Source organism: Erythrolamprus reginae, chromosome Z (assembly GCF_031021105.1).
Source record: "Erythrolamprus reginae isolate rEryReg1 chromosome Z, rEryReg1.hap1, whole genome shotgun sequence".
NCBI classification, from domain to species: domain Eukaryota; kingdom Metazoa; phylum Chordata; class Lepidosauria; order Squamata; family Dipsadidae; genus Erythrolamprus; species Erythrolamprus reginae.
Genome location: NC_091963.1, coordinates 85,054,530 through 85,079,362, shown reverse-complemented (window position 1 = coordinate 85,079,362; position 24,833 = coordinate 85,054,530). Strand labels below are relative to the sequence as shown.

Sequence of the window (24,833 nt, the reverse complement as noted above, 5' to 3'; positions counted from 1 at the left end):
AGCCAAGGAGGACTTACAAGATTCTTAACCCTATAACTGTCCAAAACTACCGTTTGTTTGAACAACAGGCAAAAAACTCTTTGCATGCTCTCTTTCTCCGGAGGAACAAACATTGGCTTTTTGCAAAGGAAACCTCCCAACTCCTCCCATTATATACATCCTGGAAGTGCAGACTATGCACAGCTGTGCTCACTTCGTCCTTCTGAGTCTGCATAACTGCTCTTGCCTCTCCCGCATACTTCTGACCCGTACATCCAGGATCAGATCCCTCATCTTCTCTTCCTCCTCAGATCCAGGCAAAGCCCCAGTTGGGGATTCTATAGCCTCTGTATATTCCTCACACTCTATCTCTCCCTCTTCCTTCTTACTGTCCAACTCCTCCGACAGCCACACAGGCCGACCATGCCCAGATGGCCCCAGTTTATCAGGCACAAAGTCTGTTGCCACAGGACCTGGCTGCAATCCAACCACAATAGTTTTTAGAAATTTGAAGTTAAAATTTGACAATATATGGTGAGTAGAATCCGAGACCAAGCTACAAGGAATAAATTGGAATCACTCTATAATATGTAAACAGATACTTTGCTCTTGAGTTAAAATGGTATATACAAGAAACAGATTTGGTGGTGGGTGTGAATGCTTGTCTCATGGTGGGCACTACTAACAGAGCACCTGTTTTATGTTGTGTGTGTGTTCATATTTTTAAAAATCAATAGAAATATTAAATAATTTTTAAAAAGAAGTTAAAATTTGACTTTTTGAGACTATTAGAACTTAAAATATCTTAAAAGAATTCAAAAGAATCAAAAAGCAACTGTGAGATTGTATAGTGTGGACATCTGCTGGTAAAGTTGAGGCAGCATTTGGTTGGATTTATTATGTATTATTCACTGAATGTGACCTTGATTCTATGAAACTGGCCAGATTGTTTTCATAACAAGTGATAAAGAAGAGCTGAGAACTGGAGGAAAGTATTATTGGCTTGAACTTTATATGAACCTGAAAAGGGAAGAAAGAAAGAAAAAGAAAAAAGACAGGCCAATTGACTTTTTTGAGGCACTTTGGCTTTTGGGCTGTATAAAGATAAATTGGACAGGTGGACAAAGTCTTGGATTAAATGGAGGAAAAAAGAGATCTATTTACGGATGTATTCAGATACAGTACATTAAAGAGTGTGAAGAAGAAAACAAAAACAACATAATTTTTTAAACTGAAAACAGTAAAAAAATTGCAAGAATTTCAATACAAGAGGACTATGACAAGAGGCAGAAATACGGAGAAAGTGGTGGAGAAGAGAGGAATGATGAACAAATTGATCAACATAAAGAAAATGAAGGAAATTTATTTATTTATTATTTATTATTTATTATTTATTGTATTTATATGCTGCCCCTCTCCAAGGACTCAGGGCGGCTAAATCCTCAGGGAAATAAAAAAGTGCCACAAAATGGGCACTTTCAAAAGGGACAGACCAAAGGATACAAGATTGACAGTTTAGATGACTTAACAATTAATGAGGTGGAAGGAGATGGGAAGGGATGCAAAAAGATAAATGAATTAGAAAATGGTTTGATTGAAGAAGGGGTTGATGGTCACATACTTGATGATGATTATAAGATAAGCACTAATAAAATTGAGAATAGATGTGATCTGATACTTTGAAGTTGGCAGAGTAAGAAAGGAATTGGAATGGAAATTAAAAAATTTGGAAAGATTTTATATTCAAGGAGGAAAAGGGAAAAGAAGAAATCAATGGATTATAAAAAGATAAGAAAGAAAGCTTTGGGGGTTTGGCCAGAGGGATGGGAACTTGAGGAGGGATGATCGATTACTAAATATGGATTGATTATGGAATGATGGAAATAGATATATTTAGGTGTTGTTCTAAAATAGGATGTATTAATTCGTAAAACTGTATTAGAATTATACAGAATTACATAGATAAAATTAATGGAATATGCATATGTTAAATAAGTGGTTTATGATTGTTGTCATTGGCTCACAGCCACAGGCCCTCTGGCAATCGACTTTGAGCCTGATAAACTGGGCCCATCTGGATAAGGTCAGCCTGTGTTTACCACCACTCACTGAACCAGCAGCAATGACCAGCAGGATACCCTTCCGAACCAGTCACCACAACTTGCATGCGCAAAGGCTTCTATGCATGTGAAGATGATCATTTCTGGGTGTTTTGTGTGACATGATGGGAGTATGCCCATGAGGGAAGCGAGCATGCATGCACAAAACATGCACTTCCTTCATGATGTGAACTGATAGGGAAGGTAAGTGGAATCCACCCCTGGTAGCAGCGCTCCGTGTACTTAGTCATGCCAGACACATAACCACAGAGATGTCTTTGGACATGCATCTGCAGGGGAACCTTTACTTTTACATGTATGTATGTGTATATGGGTATGTGTGCGTGTATGTGTGTGTGTGTATACACACACACATATACACACTAAATACAAACAGACACATAGACATGTCTCCAGTGCTCATTATAAAAGGCATCTTACAAAAACAGACACCTTAACAACTAAACAGATAACAACATTTAAACATTTGGAATGCTATAACCTGTTTTGAAATATACATTGTGAATCTTCCTCTAAACAAAAAAGGACCAGTCCTGGCTCAGTTGCAATAACAGGTAATTTCTGAACATAAATCCAAAAATAGTAATAATTATCGATTTAATGTTATTTGTATCATGATTTCCAAAAAGTATTACACTGAAAATCTGAGCATAGATTGCCCTGTATAGAAATAGGCAATCTAGTAGATAACTTGGGCTAAGTCATGTAAGCCTCTGTATGCTGAAGACAGCACAATTTCACTGAGCTATTTCCATCCTCTCTTAGACCAAATGCCTTTCAATATCCATCATTTAATATGTGGACCTGTAATGGGAGGAAACTCCCCAAACGAAATACCTGCTAAGGGTTGGAATAGATTTTTCCCCCTTTCTCTTTCCTCACATGATGAACTTCAGGTGCTTAGGAGTGACCTGGTCAAGGGAAATGTTGTTCTATCTTTCTTAGCAATAACCTTTATAAACTGAGGGCAATAATTTTCATTTTTCATAAAATGTCCTTCCACCCAAACCTGGCATTCAATGAAATGTCATATGGAAGGATACTGATTCCTTTCAACCAGTTACAGAGGCAAAGCAGCTTCAGCCTTGAAACCACATGCCATCCAGATCATTTACCTCTCTGTCCAGTTCCTCCAACTGTCAATTAAGAAATGGGTGTTTTCCTCTTCCTGACCCACAGCCCTTTCTGGCTTTCTCGGGGTAAAAAGATCTCCTTTGACCTGGCCAGTCGAAGGATTTTTATTAAACATATATTTCTAGTGGGGTTTTTTTTCACATAATTGTGCAATTTGGAAGTGAGAATATTTGTTATAATACTATAAATATTTGTAGAAATAATTGGAATGTAATGCATTTACAGTAAGGATCAACAGGCAGGAGGATGGTTGCTTATTAACACCTCCTCTGTTAAGATTAGTAATGTTCCTCTGCATATGCCACATTTCATTTCTCCAGTAATTTATTGCAGCTGCATGGAACAATTTAAAAAAACTATGAAAAGAAATGGGAAATTGGGGGAGAACTGCAGATGGGAAAGTATTCAGCATTTCTCTACTAAATTTCCCCTGCAAGTAGATCAGCTCTTGTTCCAACATGGACTGCAACAGGGGTGGGTACCTCATGACTTGGACCGGTTTGCCCGAATTGGTAATGACCTGCTGGTGACATCATGATGATGTCACCAAACTGGATCAGTCGATGTCAGTCCATGGCACCACCAAATTTTTTTAAAAAATAATTTTAATAATTATTGTTATTTAATTTTTTATTTTCCCTCTGAATATGAAAGAAGCCAAGTTCTGGCACTGTGCATGGGCTCACCATCTTCTTTTTTGGCTTTGTTTTTTTCCTGGATTTTTTGTTATTGTGCATGTGTGCACACACAAAGTGCATGCATGCCTATGAGGCATGCCCATGCAGTGCAGGAAGGAGTGAACCATTAGTGAGGTAAATTGGAACCCACCCGTGGACTGCAAGGCATATAAAACCTGTGTTCAAACACAGACTAAGATTTATGTCGAGTCTTGGGAATGATAATTCCAAATGGCACTTGCATATGAGGTGCTGAATGGAAGTAAAATTGTGGATAGTAAAAATCAAACTGGAAAGATCTCTAAATCCATTCACTTCCTTGAACATCCACACTTCCTTCCAGAATAATATCCAGAGAAGTCTCTTCATAAACATGTTCACTAATTTTGCCTTTGGCAATCATGTTGTTTATTTCTCTTTTGGTTTAAACAAAAGCAAACAAGCAAAAACTACATCCTTTATCAGCCAATTGCATTTATCTGCTTGGTAAAGAGCAAGAAAAATTATTGAACTTGAATATGCTGTTGAATAAGCTATTACCTAGACAAAAGAGATTGAAGCTTTTATTAAAACAAAGGTTCAAAAAAGATAACAGTCAGAATTGGTTCAGGCATATGCTTCCCCAATTCATTGCAGTAAAAGAAGGGAGATGCTAAACAACACAGATCTGCAAGATACTGTTATTATAGCCAATCCCAATAAAAGTAGTGTTAGCCTTTCTTGTAGCTTTATTAGTCAGGTTTACCTAATGAGGCTGACTAGCCTACTTACAATGGTTAAACTTGATTTTTATGGGAAATAATTGGCAACATTAATTTTTTTTTAATTTGCACTGCCTCTGGTAAAAATAGACTGTACTTCTCATAAATACTATACTGCCCATAATATACAAAGGTAATCTTAGTAAAGAAAGCGGTTTTATTCTCTGTCTGCTTGAAATAATCAGTAACTCCATAATGAAATCAGATTATGTCTTCCTGTGGGGAAGATATATTGCCTTTTCCAACTTGTGAGCTGTCACATTCACCAATCCCATAATGAAAAAGGTCATAATGGATTAGTGCAGAGCTTTTATCCAGCATTCAGCATTGTGAAAATATACAGTTTATATTATTTCATGAATATGAATATTCAATTGAAGTGGTCCTGACCTTATGACCCCAACTGAGCCCAAAATTTACATTGTTAAGCGAGAAATTTGTTGTGAGTTTGCAAGTTGATTTTGAGTTGATTTTACAACTTTTCTTGCCTCATTTGTTAAGCGAATCATTGCAGTTCTTAAATTAGTCACATGGTTAAGTGAATCTGGCTTCTTCATTGACTTTGCTTGCCAGAAGATTGCAAAAGGAGATGATATGACTCCAGGACACTGCAACCATCATATATATGAGTCAGTTGCCAAGCCTCTAAATCAGTGAAGGGCTGCAATTTTTTTTACTACCACACTGTGGGCATGGCTTATTTGTGTGTGTGGCTTGTTGACCATGTGGCCAGATGGGAATGGCTTGACAATCATGTGACCAGGGAGTTGGTTTAAAGGTAATGTGATTGGCTTAAAGGTGGCCAACTTGACATAACTCACATCAAGGGTTTGGGTTATGGTTAGGGTGCCTGGCCCCTCCTTGCCTCAAAGAGATACAAGTTTGCTATCTATTTGCTATTACTGAACATCCAGAATGTACTATTTAATTCTATGTATATATGCCATATGTGTACATGCATATTATACACAGGCACACAAAAATATACCTTATCTACTATATAAACTGTATGTGTATGTACACACACACACACGCACGCACATGTGCATGGCTCTTCTAAAAGTATACACATTCAACCTCATTTACTGCAATAGGAAAAATATACCCATAGCCCAGAAGGGAAAAAAAGAAAAAAAAGAAAAAATTTTCTACCAGTTCTGCGTATCTGATAAAAAAATTTCTACTGGTTCTTCATACCTGACTGGGCAAGCCCATCACTGCTCTAAATGTAAATCACATGACCATGTGGATGCTGCAAATATCATAAGTATGAAAAATGGTTCTGTCACTTTTTCAGTGCTTTTGTAACTTTGAACAGTCACTGAATGAACTGTTGTAACACAAGGACTACTTGTACTAGACATTTATAGCTAGTTCTTTCTGTGATTCTTACAAGCTACATAATGTCCAACCTCATCTCATTCTTCAATACTGTGAACAAATCAATTCACCAGAGCAACACAGTAGATTTAGTATATCTGGATTTCAGCAAAGCTTTCGACAAGGTTAACCACAATCTATTGCTCCACAAACTAGAGAAAAGTGAGATAGACAGCAACATTACTAGGTAGATTGGCAACTGGCTGACCAACCGCACCCAGCGAGGAGTCCTAAATGGGTCCATCTCCATATGGAAAGAAGTCAGTAGCGGGGTACCACAAGAATCAGTCCTAGACCAAGTACTTTTCAACATATTCATTAATGACTTAGATGAGGGAGTAGAAGGGGAACTAATCAAATTTGCAGATAACAGCAAGCTGGCAGGAGTGGCCAACACCCCAGGGGATAGGCCCAGGACACTGAGGGATCTAGGCAGACTAGTGCAATGGGCCCAAACAAACAAAATGAAGTTCAATGCAGATAAAAGTAGGATCCTACACCTAGATAAGAAAAACCCAAAACACGCATACAAACTGGGCAAAAACACTCTCAACAGCCATGAATGTAAGAGAGATCTTGGAGTCTTAGTGGACAACAAATTAAACATGAGCCAACAATGTGCGGTGGTGGCTAAAAAAGCCAACACAATCTTAAACTACATAAACAGAGGAATACACTCCAACACAAGGGAGGTGCTAATTCCACTCTATAATGCTCTAGTTAGACCACACCTAAAGTACTGCATTCAGTTTTGGTCACCACACTACAAAAGAGACATTGATACTCTAGAAAAAGTGCAGAAGAGAGCAACCAGAATGATAAAGGGACTAGAAACTAAAACATTTGAGGAAAAGTTGCAGGAATTGGACATGAATAGTCTAGCAAAGAGGAGGTCCAGGGGGGACATGATAGCAATACTCAAGTGGCTGCCACAGGAAGGAGAAGAACACATTATTTTCCAAAGCACCAGAGGGTCAGACAAGGAGTGATGGTTGGAAGCTGTCCAAGGAGAGATTCAACCTGAAAATAATTAGGAACTTTCTGACTTTAAGAGCGATCAGCCAGTGGATCGGCTTGCCTGCAGAGGTGGTGAATGCTCCAGCACTAGTGACCTTCAAGAAAAGACTGGACTACTGTTGGACTAGTGTGATATAGGATGTCCTGTACCAGCAGGGAGTTGAACCAGATGACCTGCAAGGTCCCTTCCAACTCAAATGAATGAATGAATGAATGAATGAATGAATGAATGAATGAATGAATGAATGAATAATGTGCCCAAGCCCAGTATCTCATGCAGTTGGAATTCAAAGAAATATTTTTCTTTATTATATTCATTTATTTATTTATTTATTAGATTTGTATGCAGCCCCTCTTCTAGAATATTTTGGAACAAACCCTATTAATCTAATTTTCTCTATTAATTTATTTCAATTTTTTATATGAAACCTTAGAGAAAAATAATTGATGCCACAAGTCAGTTGTCCCTCTCCTAACATCCGGCTTATTAAAGACTTGCTAAACATTTTATTCTTACTCCACCCAAGCCCTATCCTGCTTTCTGATGCAGGTGTTTTTACAGGAAACCACACACATGAGATACTGCAGAAACTGAATTTCATTTCCTCCTCAATTTGGTTACAGCTGAATTTGCCACTTATATATAAATACAAGATTTTAAAATTATTTAGGTTCACCCTTCGAACCTGGAAATTTTATATTAATGGAAAGAGAAGCACAAAGTGAACAGAAATCAATCATAACTATGCAGACTTAGATTAGAAACACAATTCTAGGAAAGTTAGCAAGTGAGATATATGAGTCTTCGGAGAGGGGCGGCATACAAATCCAAATAATAAATAAATAAATAAATAAATAAATTTATACTGGAGAAATTTAAAGCAATTTAACACAGCCACTGCTACTTTTCCACAAATTTCAGTAAACCTTCAGAACTATTGAACAAGGCCTATAATTTCTTTCTTTCTATCTATCTATCTATCTATCTATCTATCTATCTATCTATCTATCTATCTTTCTATCTATCTATCTATCTATCTATCTATCTATCTAACTATCTATCATCTATCTATCTATCTATCTATCATCCTTCCTTCCTTCCTTCCTTCTCTTTTTTTCTCCACAACAATAACCTTTTGGGGTGGGTTAGGCTGAGAGACAGTGATTGGCCTAAGGTCAACCAGTTAGCTTTTATGGCTAAGGGGGGAGTAAAACTCAGGGTCTCTCATTTTCTCTCCAGTGCTCTAACCATTAGACCAGGTTTAAAATTCATTTTTCCCTACCAGTTTTGTGGGCATGGCTTGATGGGCCTGGCAGGGGAAGGATACCACAAAATTGAATTTGAATTGAATTTATTTGACTTCTATGCTGCCCAATCTTGTAGAACTCAGAATGGCTTACAACAATATAAAACACAATAAAATGCAAGGATAAAAGAAGTCAATATTAAAAGTAAAAACATTAAAATAATAAAAACAATAAAATCCCCCACATCAATCCAGTCAATTAAACATACATACCTATCCAATCAACACTACTCCACCATGACAGATGGTAGTATTCATGGCCCCCAGGACTGCTGGCACAGCCAGGTCTTCATTGCTTTTCAGAAGACCAGTAGGGTGAGAGCAGTACAAACATCGGGGGGGAGTTGGTTCCATAGAGTCAGGGTAGCCACAGAGAAGGCTCTCCCCTGTGGCCCTACCAACCTGCATTGCTTAGTTCATGGGACTTGGAGGAGGCCAACCTTGTGAGATCTTATTGGTCGCTGGGAGGTATGTGACAGGAGACGGTGCCAAAGATAGTCTGTTCCTAAGCCATGTAGAGCTTTATAGATAATAACCAACACCTTGAATTGTACCCAGAGACTAATCAGTAGCCAGTGCAGCTCACCGAGCATTGGTGTTATATGGGTGTATCGAGGTATAGCCATAATGGCTTGCACAGCTGCGTTCTGGACTATTTGCAGTCTCTGAACACTCTTCCAGGGTAGCCCCATGTAGAGCGCATTACAATAATCAATATGGGAGGTGATGATGGCCTGAGTGACTGTGTGCAAAGCCTATTGATCCAAATAGGGCTGCAATTGGTATACTAGGCTGAACCTGGGCAAATGTCCCCCTGACCACAGCCGAGTGATAGTAATCAAGGCTCAGCTGTGGGTCCAGGAAGACACCCAAGTTGCGGACCTTGTCTGAGGGGATCAGAGATTCTACCCCACAGAAAAATAGATAGACAGATGGAAGTCTTGTCTGAGTTCAGCTTGAGCCTGTTGGCTCCCATCCACACCCTTACAGCTTCCAGGCACTGGCACATCACATCAACTCCTTCACTGAATTGGCATGGGGTGGAGATGTATAATTGGGTACCATCAGAGTACTGATGATACCTCACCCCATGTCAGAGGCTTCATGTAAATGTTAAATTTTAGGGGGGAGATGACTGACCCCTGGGGTATCTCACAAAGTAAGGGCCGAGGGGTAGACCTCTGCCCTCCCCGCCCACTAACACTGACTGCAAATGACCAGAGAAGTAGGAGGAGAACCACCATAAAATGTGCCTCCCACTTCCAACCCTTCCAGCTGCTGCAGAAAGATACCATGGCATTGAAGGCCACTGAGAGGTCAAGAACACCAGGATAGAGGAATAACACCTATCCTGGGCCCGCCATAAATAACCCATCAGCGTGACCAAGGCAGTTTCTGTGCTGTGACTGGTCCTTGAACCAGACTGAAAATGGTCTAGAAAATTGGCTTCATCCAAGGCCCATTGGAGCTGGAGTGGCATCACCTTCTCAACAACCTTACCAAGAAGGGAAGGTTGGAGACTGGCCTAAAGTTCTTCAACTCAGCTGGATCCAGGTTTCTTGAGGAGGGGTCACATACCTCCTTCAGTGGCTGCAGAAAGTACCCCTCACTCAAGGAAGCATTAATCAATGCCTAGATCCAGCCTTGTGTCACCTCCCAGCTGACCAAAACCAGACAGGAGGGGCATGGGTCCAGTAAAAAGGTGGAGGGACTCACAGCTCCCATGGCCTTGTCCACTTCATCAGGAGTTACCAGGTCAAAATAATCCCAAACAGCAAGACTAAGACCTGACCCTGTTGCCTTGGTTTGAATTGCCCAATTGGAGTCCAGATCATTTGGAATCTGAGTTGCTTCATCTGCAAGGAATTGAACAAATTATTCAGCTCTACTCTTCAAGGGCTCCACCACTGCCTCCTTATTCAAAAGGGAGCAGGTCACCCTAAACAGGGCTGCTGGGTGAGAATCTGCAGACGCAATAAGGGTGGTAATGTATGCTTGCTGTGCTGCCTCTATTGCCACAAGGTAAGTCCTAATATAGGCTATTTATTTATTTATTTATTCCATTTTTATGCCGCCCTTCTCCTTAGACTCAGGGCGGCTTACAACATGTTAGCAATAGTACTTTTTAACAGAGCCAGCCTATTGCCCCCACAATCTGGGTCCTCATTTTACCCACCTTGGAAGGATGGAAGGCTGAGTCAACCTTGAGCCGGTGATGAGATTTGAACCACTGACCTTCAGTTCTACAGTCAGCTTCAGTGGCCTGCACTACAGCACTCTACCTGCTGCACCACCCCGGCTCTTATCCAAGTTTGGTCAGACTCAGAGTTACTGTCCCTCCACAGTCACTCTAGATGTCTCTTTCTTTATTTCATCCCCCAGAGTTCCTCAGGAGATCTCCAGAGTCTATTGCTTTGGAGAGGCCACAAAGGCACAATCCAGTCCAAGCCTCCAATGCGGCCTTATTCCATGCCGCCACCAGAGACAAAAGAGTTGGAAACTTCCCCAAGCTCCTTCTGAAAATCATCCGGTTCCAATAGGCACCTGAGATGAAACCACCTAATAAGTTCCACCTCCCTGCAGTGGGGAATTGGCCCATCAAAGTCCAGCCTCAACAGGGAGTGATCTAACCGTGACAATGGTGTGATGACTATACCCCTTAAAACCAGATCATTTTTGCACTGTCCCAAAAGAAACACCAAGTTGAGTGTATATCCTCTCCTGTGAGTCGGACCCTGAATTACTTGGGTCAGGTCCATGGTTGCCATGGAAGCCACAAACTCCTGCACCACATATGAGGTTTTGCTGAGTGATGGCAGGTTGAAGTCCCCCAGGAGCATAAGACTGGAGAACTTCACCGCTAGCCCGGCTATCACCTCAAACAGCACAGGCAGGGCTGTTGCAACATAGCTGGGAGGCAGGTATGTTAACAGCAAGTCCACCTGAACCACTGAGTCCAATCTCAAGAGGAGAAACTCACACCCAACAACCTCAGGAACAAGGACCCTACAAGGGCTTAGAGTCTCCTGAACAATGACTGCTACTCCCACACCCCTTCCCTGGTGTCTCAGATAATGCAAGACCTGAAACCTGTCTAGGCACATTTCTGAGAGGAACTCCTCCCTTGGGTCCCAGCCAGGTTTCAGTCACAGAAGCCAGGTCAGCCCGCTCCTCCAAGAGAAGATCTCGGACCAAGGAGGCCTTGTTGACATTGAGTAGCAGCAGCCTGAGACCAGGGCCTGACACCAGCTATATGGGATGAGTCCAAAGGGCCAGAACAAGGAATCACTTTCAAGCAGCGAGTCCTTGTTCCCCAAGAGTAGCCTACCCTTCAGCTCCTGCCATACCTGCCCCTCCCAGTAAGGATCATAATGCGTCTTAAACATTTTAATTGTCTTAAAATGATTAAGACAATTTATACTGAACAACAGGCAAAAATAATAGTAAATGGGGATATAACTGAAAGTTTTCAAATTTCCAAGGGAGTACGTCAAGGGTGCCCATTATCCCCACTACTTTTTATTTTCTCCATAGAAATATTATTTTCTCCATAGAAATATTATTAAGGCAAATTCAGAAAAATAAAGAAATTACAGAGTTAAAGATTAAAGGACAGGAATTTAAAGTACAAGCTTTCACAGATGATTTAGTCTTTATTAATGAAGACCCACTAGAATCTAGTTAAAAATTAATAAAATAAATAAATAGATTTGGATAATTGGCAGGATTTAAAATTAATAAACAGAAAACCAAAGTTTTGTTAGCAAAGTTAAATATTTAGGAGTGACTCTGTCAGCAAAGTGTGCTACAATCAAAGAAGACAATTATATGGTACTATTAAAAAGGATGGAGACACAATTGGAAAAATTGACCAAATTACATATTATATTAATTGGAAGAATATCTACTATCAAAATGTCAATCTTATCTAAACTATTATATTATTTCCAGACAATTCCAATTAAATTAGATAAGATTTTTTTAAAAAAATTAGATAAAATAGAATCCAAATTTGTATGGGAAGGAAAAAAAACCAAGAATTAAGTTGAAGTGGTTACAAGATAATAGAAATCAGGGTGGACTTGAGCACCCAGATTTTGAATTATATTATCAAGCTTCAGTGCTAGCTTGGATTAAAGAATAGATCCAACTTAAAAATAAAAGATTCTTGGCGCGTGAAAGGTACAATCTACAGATGGGATGGATAGGTTTCTCTGGGACAGGAAACACGAATCACAATTATATTTTAGAAGTCATAAAATTAGTGAAGCACTTTTAGATGTATGAAACAAAATTAAAAGATGACACTATAGAAAGATTCCAGGCTGGTTCTCAGGAATGGAGGCTATAATGCACCCAAATACTATGAATTTAGACAAAATGGTTAGATATTCAGTTACTGGATAAGGAAGGGAATCTGAAAACCATACTACAATTAGAGAAGGAAGGAATTAAAACAGACCGGTGGCCATACATACAAATTAAATCAAGATTATATCATGATGAGAAGAACTATGGGATACAAGGTCAAACTTTAGTACTAGATAAAATTTTATTAGGTCGGGGGGGGAATTAATTATGAAATTATATAATTTTTTTATTACAATACAAAATGGAAAATGAAATTGTTAAAGGAAGCATGTTCAGTTGGGTGAGGAATATTGGTCACAATATACATTTAAACCAATGGGGGGGAAATTGGCAAAAAAACCCCTACAAACTGACAAAATCTGCAGCACACAAAGAGAATATCAAATATTTTATAGGTGGCACTTAGTGCCCGCAAGATTAGCAAAAATGTACACAAATCTCAGACCAAACTGTTGGAAATGTGGGTAAAGCAATGGAACCTACATTCATATGTGTTGGACATGTCCTCAAATTTTTAAAAAAACTGGTATAAAATACAAATTTGGATAGAAGAAATTGTAGAACAAAAATTAGAGGCAAAACTGGAAATATTTTTACTTGGAATATTGGAAAACCCAATGAAAAAAGAACATTATTATTTAATCCAATATATCACAATAGCAACAGCAATAAACATTGCTTAACTGGAAAAAAGAAATAATACCATCTGAAAGAAGCTTGATTAAAATAAATAAGACTGTGCAGAATTAGACAAAATGATGATGGAGCTAAATGATCGTGAATATTATGAAATATCAAAAGATTTTTATAAATGGCTAGGCAAAAAAGGTGAGAAAGGAAGCTGTATAAAAGATTTGTTAAAACACTTAAAAGATATAAAAATACTAGACTTGCAAACTTAAGATATTGTAAAAATGAAACAAAACAGTAGGAAAGTAGCAAAATAATAGTTACTAAGATAAGTAATTTAAAATTAGATCATACATGTGATCTAGTAGCATGATCTAGTAATTGCTAGTAGCACACACCGTAGAATAACTGAAAAGTAAAGACTAAGCTGTCAAAGAGGCAACAGGTGGGGAGGGAGTTATGTATAGTTTGTTTATGTTATGTCTATATTTTTCTTTGCCTTTTCTGGTGTTTTTTTTCTTTTTTTTCTTTTCTTTCATGTGTCTATCACCAAATATAGACAAACAATGATCAAATGCAATACTGTATTGATTGAGAAAATGTCTATTTTTAAATGTATGTAAACCAATTTTTTTTTAAAAAAGGACCAGAATGTTCCAGCTCTCCACCATACCCAAAGTCTCTCACCCATCCCCACAGGCTTTGCTCAATCTTAGCAGACCTGCAATTCCATGCAGATCAGTCTGGGAGTTATGCTCCTACTAACACGCTCATCGGGGGGGCACCGGCCTTTGCTCCTGGATCTCTCATTCTACCCACCCAGCCATCCCATCCGTTCATTCCAAAACCAATTCACTCTCACATTCAATCCTTACACTCCCCCCAATATAAAATTATTTCCCTCACCACCCCCTTCACAACAGTAGCAGCGTACAACACCATAAAGGATTAATGTAAGCATCAGATAAAGCAGTCCTCAATCCAGCCCAAGTCACTATAAAGTGCATAAGTGCTTGAAATAGTAGTGTCTGTTGATCTAGCATGAGCTGGAATTGAGCAGTTCTAAAACAGGCTAACGTGAACCCTGAAATGAGCCTTAAAAAGGAAAAGGCAAAATCACGGTAAAAGCAAAGTTCCAGGGATTGTAAATTCTTCCAGTCCACCTTAAGCCAGAGCCCAAATCTGATATTCTGGGAGTTCTGTCCCTTGCCAAATTGGGGATATCCCTGTGCCAAGGGTTCCTGGTGTTGTTTCCCCCTCAGTAATCATAGTTAATGCAAGGGTTCAGGCCAGCATGCTGAAACAGTTAGTAGTGGGAATAATTAAAACCTGCTCTCAAGGGCAATAATGTGGATTTTCTCAGGAACCAGGCCTCCATCGGTTGCATTAATCTCTGTATATACAGCTGTTCCTTTGCCTTCAATAATTAGAAAGATTCAATTATAGAAGTCTTCTATGACTCCACCTGCTTGCTTCGATTCTCTGGTGTCCGGGGAGAATTCTGACCATCCTCTTCCCTGCCTCTGGTCATCCAGTCACCATCCAAGCGGTATCCTGGTGGCTAGATATTATTTTCAGCACCTCACCACTTTATGGCTTCCAGGGGATCAATTCATCTTTCCAGCGCTCTCCCAGGATTCTCTCTCCCAAAGTTTCTCTCTCAGGGCTCTCCCCTTGAGGTTCTCGATGTCTTTCATGCTCTCAATGCTGCACAGCGCTCCTCACACACACCTTTTGCCTCTCACACTCACCCACTTCAAGCCCGCTTGGGTCCGCTTGCCAGAGTCTTGCCGCCATCTTTTTCGCCTCTTGCTACTGATTTTTCTAGTGTTTGGGCTCTGCTACTCTCTCTGAATGTCCGGCGCTCAAACAGAATAGCCGTAGTTAACCAATACACTCACAAAATAGGAGACGTGAAAATTTCTTCCTTACGGTGTACTTTGATGGGAAAAAGACCATAGCCAGTCACGGAGCTCTCACTTTCTCCTGTCTCGCAACCGTGACTGAAACTGGAAGAAGTTGTGCTTTTCACAACTCCACTCCCACCCTACTCTGGGTCCAACCAGAGGTAGTACATGCCAGTACTCTGAACTACTCAAAATTTCTACTGCTGGTTCTCCAGAACCTGTCAGAACCTGCTGAATTTCACCCAAGACCAAACTATCTCAAATAACTCCTTTTGACTTACACAAGCAAACTGGAAATAAACAGGCTCTATCTCATAATAGTATTAACAATCTAGAATCACAGTGGCTGGGAACATAGCTAAGAAGCATCCTAAATGCTAGTCTGTGAACTGTGCCAAGAAAACCTTAACAGCCCTACTATAAATTTTTTCACTACGGCTATTACTCAGAAAAATCATATCTGTTGTACCATTTGAAAAAAACAATCTGAAAAGTCTTATACAATTGGCATATCATTTGTTTTTAAGGACATTCGTTCTTTTTTGAAATTCAATCTTAAAGAGTGATATGAGGTTTCTATATCTCAGAAGCAATCTTATTAAAAAGCCTAAACAATAAAGAACTTTAAACAATAAAGATCGTCCAACATAAAAAGAAGACCAGTAATACTTGTGGACATTCTTAAGATTATACTCTGTCCTGTTATATTGTTATGTTATTATGCAGTAGACTGACTATTCACATTTCAATGGAGTAGATCTAATGGAGGTAAGAATGCAGTAGATTACTTAAGGTTTCATTTTGGGCCCAGTGCAATGCTACTTTCAGGCAAGAAAAACCAAATGCACAAATATAGAAGAGGTGGTAGCTTGCTCTATAGTAATAACAGTGAAAGGGATATTGGAGTTCTAGTGGAATATTACTTTAGTATAAGCCAGCAGTGTACTGCAGCTACCAAAAAAGACAAAGCAGTCCTAGACTGCATTAACAAAGGACAGAATCAATATCAAGTGAAATGTTAATACCACTTTGTAATGTCTTGGTAAGACCACACCTGTAACAGTGCATCCAGTTTTGGTCATAATATTAAAAAGATGTTGAAACTCTAGAAAAAAATGTAGAAAAGAGCAACAAAGATCTTTAGGGGACTAAAGGCTAAAACATGGATAGTCTAGTAAAAAGAAGGGCCATGGAAGACATGATAGCTGTATACAGATACTTAAGGGGTTGCCACGGAGAGGAGGGGGTCATTCTGTTTTCCAGGGCACCAGAGGGCCGTACGAAGAACAACAGTTGGAAGCTGATCAAGGAGAGATTCAACCTGGAGATAAGGAAGAACTTCCTGACAGTCAGAGCAATCAACCAGTGGAATGGCCTGCCAGTGGAGGTTGTGAATGCCCCAACTGTGGAAGTTTTCAAGAGCAGACTGGACTGCCATCTGGCTGGGGTTTTGTGCTTGAGCAGGGGGTTGGACAAAGCAATGAAAGCTAATAAAGAAGAGAAAAGAACTAAAATAAATTTCCTGACAGTTAGAACAATTAATTACTGGAACAACTTGCTTCCAGAAGTTGTGGATGCTCCCATAAGGGAACTTTTTAAGAAGAGATTGGACAGCTTTTTGTCTGAAATGATATAGGGTTTCCTGCTTGAGCAGGGGGTTGGACTAGAAGAACTTCAAGGCTCCTTCTAACTTATTTTGTTATTCAACATCTTCATAAATGACCAAATGAGGAGATGAAAGGGGCACTATCACATTTGTGGACAGAATTGCCAACACTTTGGAAGATATACTCAAGTTTCAGAAGGATCTTGACAGACTTAAACATTTAACTCCATGCAATATGATCCAGTTTGGTGATATAAATATCAAGTGGAATAAAGCTGGAAGGGCCTTTGGAGATCTTCTAGTCCAAGCCCCCACTCAAGGAAGAGACCCTTTCAGACAAGTGATTGTTCAGTAATTTAGGCAGGAAAAACAAGAACAGTTACAGAATAGGGAGTGATGGGTTCTATAGTGGTGCCTCTGAGAGCCCTAGTGGACCAGTACTTAAACATAAATCAGCAGTATGCTACAGTTGCCAAAAATACAATACTGTCCTAGACTGCATCAATAAAGAGATAGTATCAAGATCACAAGAAGTAATAGTACTTGGAATACTGCATCTGTCCCCCAATACAAATAGATGCTAGCACCCTAAAAAGTATGCAGAGAAGAGCAAGAAAGATGATATGGGGTCTGGAGTTTAAATCACATGAGGCAATGGTTATTGGAACTAGGTATGTTTTAACCTAAAAAAAGAGAAATTTTATTGGTGACATATTAGCCATCTTCTAATGCTTGAAGGGCTGTCTCAAGGAAGAAGGGATTAATTTATTCTCCATAGCACTTGAGGGCAGGATAGGAAGTAAGGGATGGAAGATTATCAAAGAGAGATCCAACTTAGAACTAAAGAGGCATTTCTTGACAGTGAGAATACTTAACCAATGGAACAGCTTTCCTGATAGAGTTGTGAGTGTTCTATCAGTGGAAGTTTTCAAGAAAATCTGAACAATTCTTTGTCCAGGCTTATATAAGAATTCCTGCCTTGGGCAAGCGGTTGCACTGGAAGACTTCTAAGGTCCCTTCCAGCCATATGATTCTGTGTTTCTAAATTCTACAATTCTGTGATTATGTTCTATATTGAACAGCTTCAATAAAAATCTTAATTTTGTCTTCTGCATTGGGGTAACAGTATTATTTACATTTTAATATGTACATTTAATCAGTAGGGGGTTCTAAATCCCATTGCTACCAGTTCATGCATATGCGTGAGTGCATGCATGATGCTTCTTCACATGTGCAGAAGCATCCTGGTGGGTGAGCAGAGCCTCCAGTCACCACTGCTATTGGTTTGCTCAACCGGGCCAAACAAGGAGCAATCCACTGCTGATTTTAATTACCATCTCTTCAATGTTTTATACAGTTTTTAGAAATATATTTTGTAGAGATATCTAGAATGATTAAAATTCCAACTCTAATGGATTATGAAATACCCAGGTCTTTAGTAGATCTCCAATTGCATGTTATTTTCTGTCTCCTCATACAGTAATGCTCCTTCAAGTGAAATTGCCTTACAATTGTTTCCAGATGTAACAAATTACTTTTTAAAATGTGTAAGGCAATTTCACTGCATAAAAATGAAAATTCAAGCCTAAGAAAATCTAAGCAAGGAATTCTAATCAGTCTTTGATTAATTATAAAACTAAAGATTATTTAGAAAAATATTGCTTTTTAAAATATTTTTTAAAAATCCATCCAGGTTTGATATGAAATCCATCCAGGTTTGACCTTACAAAATATTGAAGCACCTGTCCTGACAATAACAAAAATACTATGGTCTTGTAGCGAATCAAGCAAATTTGAAGTTGAATGGGAGATTCCCCACTTTTTAAAAAGTCATATTCATTATATATCCCATCTCACCAGAAACTTGGGACATATCTTGAGCCTCATCTGTTTCCATTTTCCTCAAATTATCTGGAAAAAAAAGAGAAAAAGAAAAACCTTAAGCTTAATATGAAATATTAAGGAGAGAGCTGAGAGAATAGAAAGAGAAGGGAGTTGCTATTTAACTATGAGATTATCTGCCAGGACTAATGTTTTTTCCTCTTTTCTTTTCTATTCTACATATTGTGGGGTATCAGCCTGGTGCAGACCTTGATCCTTTAAAAAAAAGCATTACAAAGATTTATAAAAATATGATTACAAGCACAGGAGGACCAAATTTGTTATTTATTGTTAATTTCCTACTGCATAATAACCCAAAATGCAAACTGACTGCAACAAAATTAAGCAGAAAATTAAATGGCCCTGGGTCATTGTAGGCAAAGAATTCATTCTCTTGGCTGATCCATAGTTATGTTCTTTCTAATTTACTGAGCATGCATCGATGAACCTTGAGTCAGCTTGGTGACACGCGTACAATCAGCAATCAAAAACTGAAGCAATTTGCTGAAGAATGTCTCATTTACCCAGGCAGGCCTGCATTTCTGAAAAGCAACCGCCACTACTTCCATTAATAATGAATATACCTCAAGCAGTGGCAGATGGGCAAAACAGCAGCTTCAGTCTTTTGGCCCTCTCTTTTTCAACCATCTTTGCTTCAAACCACACCAGCTTTCTTCCACATGGGGAATGGAAGCCCTCCCCAAAGAGAAAAGGAACTTAGGTTTTTCTGTTTTAATGACAGATGGCTTAACTCCACAGATATGCAACAAATAGTGGGAAGCTGTTTGCCCTTTTGTTACAACATGCAATGTTCCAAAGAATAAAATTGCAAAGTGGTCACAAACACCAGGGAGAAGCCTGACCAAGATAGTGAGGCAGAAATAAAGCCTAGCTCTGGCCTTGGAGCATAAGGCTAGAGGTCTAAGTTCTCTAGAGTCTCTATAGACATCTGCTGCCTCTTTGGCAAAAAAATAAAATTAAAAAAAATCAGGTATTCTCAGCACACATAAGAATGAACCCATTCAGTAATATAGATAGCTTCTTTTCAGAAATGCAGCTCAGATCAGGTTCCCTTAGCCTTCTCACCTTCCTTTAAACTTACTAAGTATTTTATCCAATTTTTTTTCAGACACTTACAGAATTGCAACTGTAACTATCTTTAAAGACCAATATACAAATGATTTCTAATAGAATACTGTTTTTTTCAGTTAGCTAGCTTGGGACTTACCAAGCTGAATGAAAAACATGAAACCCTTATTTTCCTCAGATTACAAAAGAAAAATGTTGTCACATTCCAGTAAGCCAAAAATATAGTTAGTTATGCTATGCTGGTCTGAACTTTTGGATCTGAATGTTGGGAAGGCTACATTGTATTCTGGACAATATTATTAGTTGGTGCAGAAATTTTGGAAGAGAAATAGACTTAGATGCATGCAAAAAGGTTTGGATATATAATTGAAAAATAACCAAATCAGTTTCGTTTAAGGAAAATCAGATTAAGATGTTTTATAGAGGGCACCTCCAATAGACTTTCAAAAATGTATCCAAACACATCGCCTAATTGTTGGAAATGTAAAAGAGAAATAGGTTCCTATTATCATCAATGGTTGACCTGCCAAAAAGCTAAACTGTACTGGAATAAAATAGAAAGATGCATAAAGGAAATTACCTCCCAGGAAATCAGGAAAACCCCAGAATTTTTCTTATTATGTATTACAAATCATAAATATAAAAAAGATATATATTACTTGATAACTCATATCTTAGTAGCCTCCAGAATCGTTTTTACCCAAAGATGGAAAGAAGCAGAAGTTCCAAAAGAAGAGGAAGTAATCAGAAAAATTATAGAATGTGCGGAGCTAGACATGATGACGAGAGGGTTGAATAACCAAGAAGAATCAGAATTTTATAAAATTTGGGATAGAGTCTATACCTGGTTGAACAAAAGAAATTCTCCATGAATTTAAAAATATTTAAACTTACCATTCTGAAATGTGTATAAATAGAGATATGTAATAGAAGTTTTTATTCCTCTGAATTGATCTAATCAACAAAAGTTTTTCCTTATTGTATTATGGTGACTTCTATTTTGAGCGGAGCAATTATAGCTCCTTTTCGTGTTATGTGTTTTGTCTGTATTTTTTACGTTTGTATGTGATGTATTGTCTTTTTTGAAAATAATAAAATATTTTTTTAAAAAAAGAATTCTGGACAAACTATTATGACTTGGTCTAAACTTAGGGGATTTCAACTCCAAAGTGTAGAATGTAGCAGTCTGGACAACAGCTTGCAGAATCCATTTAACACCAGTTTGGAAGAAACTGCAGGTTTTTGTTCAACATTTAAAATTCTAAATGGTTTGGAATATGTAGTACCTGAGCAAAAAATGTTCTCCCCTTGTACTGAATAACTGACATTTTCTAAATAATCAAGTTTTGAATTGAGGTCAATTATTCCTGAGTACTGCTTTTAGTATTTTGACTTTTTTTTTATTAAAAATGATAATATTATAGTGATGGTAATTGTTTGGTATTTTAAAAATTAATTAAATTATTTTCATTATGTTGAATTATTTTGTTAAGTCTATTTCATGCTAAAATTCACAATACTGGGGTCACTTTTTTAATGAATAAAATGAATAATAATATAGCTCAGAATTCCTTTAAAGAAGACATGATACAAGAATTACATAGACCTTTAGACCTGAGACAGATCAATCTCCATTTTCTACTTCAATTTTACCAAATTGTCACTCTTTTGTTCAGACAGGTTCTTCTGAATCTATTATGAATTTTCCACCCCTAAATTGTACAAGATTTGGATATTTTTAACACACACTTCTCTTGGTTACTGCTGAATGTTTAGCAAATACCTATACAGAATTTAGAAGGGGGAAATGTAGGGGTTTTTCTTTTGCTGAAAGTTAAGCTCATTGACATCCCAAATATAGATGGTACTCCTGAAAAAATGAAGTATGGACTACTCTATGGCTTGAAAAAGGAGTCTTGACCTATGATTTAAAATACCATACAACCCATAAGTAAAAGAGATGAAAATGCATAAAAACCTGTACACTTCACTATCAGCAACACAACTCTCTATCAGCTCAGGACAGGAGCCTTATTTAGAGCAGCAAGCTAACTACTCGTTGACTCAGCGATAGGACTAGTCGCATATGGAAAGATTCATAGGAATAGACATGTTCATATGAGGATGGTATATATGTTATATTCATGCCAGAAGATAACTATATGGATTACTATAAGGCATTTAATGTTAAGCACTTATAAGTGATTAATTCAACATGAGTTAAACTGTTTAACAACAAACGTAAATGTTCATATTTCTATTCCAGTCTTCTACTTTGCTTCCATCTATAATATTTTCACTAGCATAAAGGATCAATATGTTTAGATAGAGGAATGATGCAGATATGCCTTCTTTATTGTTGTGTTGATAGACTTCAGAAAGATCTGGCTCTTCTAGCATGCATTTGACCAGGATGTTGAATGAGTCAATTTTATGAAAGTGTACATTATTATCAATGACCTTCAGTATATATTGCTTATAATATATACTAATTATAGGTAGTCTTTGACTTACAACAGTTCATTTAGTGACTGTTCAAAGTTACAATGGCAATGAAAAAAGTGACTTACAACAATTTACACTTGCAGCATCCCAATGGTGACATAGTTTACCTTTGAATGCTTGACAACCAGTTCATATTTATGAAAGTTGCAATGTCTAGAAATCATGTGATCACCTTTTGCAAACTTCTGACAAGCAAAGTCAATGAGTAAGCCAAATTCACTTAACAACTATGTAATTAATTTAATAACTGCAGTGATTCCCTTAACATATGTGGCAAGAAAAGTGATAAAATGGGGCAAAACTCAATTAACAAATTTCCCACCTAGCAACATAAAGTTTGAGTTCAACTGAAGTCATAAGTCAAGAACAACCTGAATTTGCTTTCTTGTATTGTTTTCACTTTTTATTTTTTGGATCTTCACTTTCTTTTTATCTTTATTGTTGTATGCCATCCATAGTCACAAACTGTGAGAAGAGTTGCTTCTAATTTTTAAAAATTAATAAATAAAACAAAAGTTTATTTTTCTATAGATATAGAGCATGAGCCATCACAGTTGTGCATACGAAACATTTATTCTATTAGCAGTTACCTACTATTTATTGAAGACAGTGGCAAGCACTTTATCATAGCCAAATTGGTATTTAGGTAGTGACCAAAGGCTAACATTCCATAATCTCCAATGTCACCCAATCCTAGTTAAGAACAAAGAAAACATCAAAAACTATTTGATCCTGAGATATAACATTATTAATGCTGACGTGAAGGAGTGCCACACATTAAGAATATTTCATACACCAAAATCCTCTATTTTTGCAGCAAAGTATGTGTATCCCAATAGGAATTCAACCAGAATAAGCTGCAATTCCATTTGTAGTTTTAGATTTGTTGCTATATAAATTCCAATCAATGTCAAAAAACAATCCTTGATTTTCTCAGGATATTTAAAGATTGGAATAATATCCATGACATTAGGAACATTGAATTCTATTACCTTAATTTAAACAAGATTTGCACTGCCTTTTTTGTGATTTCTCCATTTCTAGTGGAGCTTATTTGCAAATCTATAGTATTGTTAGTAAGCTTCATTAAAGACATTAAGAATTCATCCTACATGAATGTGTATTACCAATCAGTTTGACAATTCTATCTACTTAGATAACACTCTAGCAAAGCAGATATGATTTCTAATCATTTAAGAGAATAAAGAGAGAGTCTTCGGAGAGGGGCGGCATACAAATCTAATAAACTATAAACTAATAAACTATTTAAGAGAATAACACTTATCCTTAATTATTCTTAACTCAAATGTGAGAAGATGACTTTATTTTACTCTTCAAAGGAAAAGGAACATATGCTATGTGGAAAATGAAGATAAAATAAAAGTCTGCTTTACAACAATACCTTTGTTTCAAAGATCACACAACATTGCTTTAGTATTGTAAAGCAAATAAGTTACAAAAGGGGAAAGGCTGATTTGATTTAAACAACCCAGCACCTGATCTACATAAACATTCTGACTATGTAAACTTCATGATATTATCATTAATTTACATGTTTTAGTTCATATTGCCCTAAAATGGCCTTTAGAATTTAACTTGTAGAGTTGATAATAAATATTTTTATATTCTGCCTACTCTACTGATGGTTTTGCCTCTTAGAAAAATGAGAATGAATTACAAAGTTATAGTCCACAGTGTAGATGTGTATTCTGACCACTTGTGAAAGAACTTTACACAATTTATCATACCCAAGCCAGAACTCAGATGCACAAATTGTCACCAGAACTTCACCAATTTGATACACTTGAAAATATTCAACAGTTCATAGTGAGTTACAGCAGAATGAATGGCAATCATGGGAATTATCTGGAGGAAACTTGACTTCCCTAGCCTTATTTACAGAACTCTATATGGTATTTAGGGGAAAAAAGAGTAAAGACTCAGGAAATAGTAACGAATAGCAATCTTTTAAAAAAGCTTTCTGAATTTATATCTAGAAATTTGAAATTTTATCCAATTAATAACAACAAATTATTAACCACTCATAAAACTATCTTGAATCTCTCTGAAGTTGGAAGAATCTACTGCTATCATTTTTCATTTTACAAAAGTTTATTTTTAAAATCATTCATTTATAAATTATAGCAAACATTGTATGAGCCTCATTTAAATAAAAAAATACACCATGAATTTAGTTAGGGTATAGGGATATGCAAAACTGTTAAAACGTGCCCAATACAAATTGTCACCCAGTACAAACTCTGAATGTATAAAAGAAAAAACTGTGATACAGTAAATACATAATTCACTGCCCTAAGAGTTGACGAGAGCCAGCTATTTTAAGAAAGTATTAAGCAAGTGTATTTATGAATTATAGGATAATGAGAATATGATTGACTTATGTTCCTTTACTTCATGTAGCAAGAAATAAAACAGTTCCCCTCTTTTTTCTTTTGCTTTTTTCTCTGT

At 37.5% G+C, this 24,833-nt stretch overlaps 1 protein-coding gene across 12 annotated transcripts in view; it reads right to left on the bottom strand.

Annotated features, from left to right (window-relative positions):
* Nucleotides 1-24,833, bottom strand: part of IKZF1 (IKAROS family zinc finger 1) — a 133,703-nt gene that overhangs the window by 95,269 nt on the left and 13,601 nt on the right. For all 12 annotated transcript variants that reach the window (XM_070767427.1, XM_070767418.1, XM_070767419.1 and 9 more), the window contains exon 2: nt 18,747-18,800. In XM_070767427.1, coding sequence (XP_070623528.1) covers nt 18,747-18,800 — 54 coding nt within the window. The remainder of the gene's footprint in view (nt 1-18,746; nt 18,801-24,833) is intronic.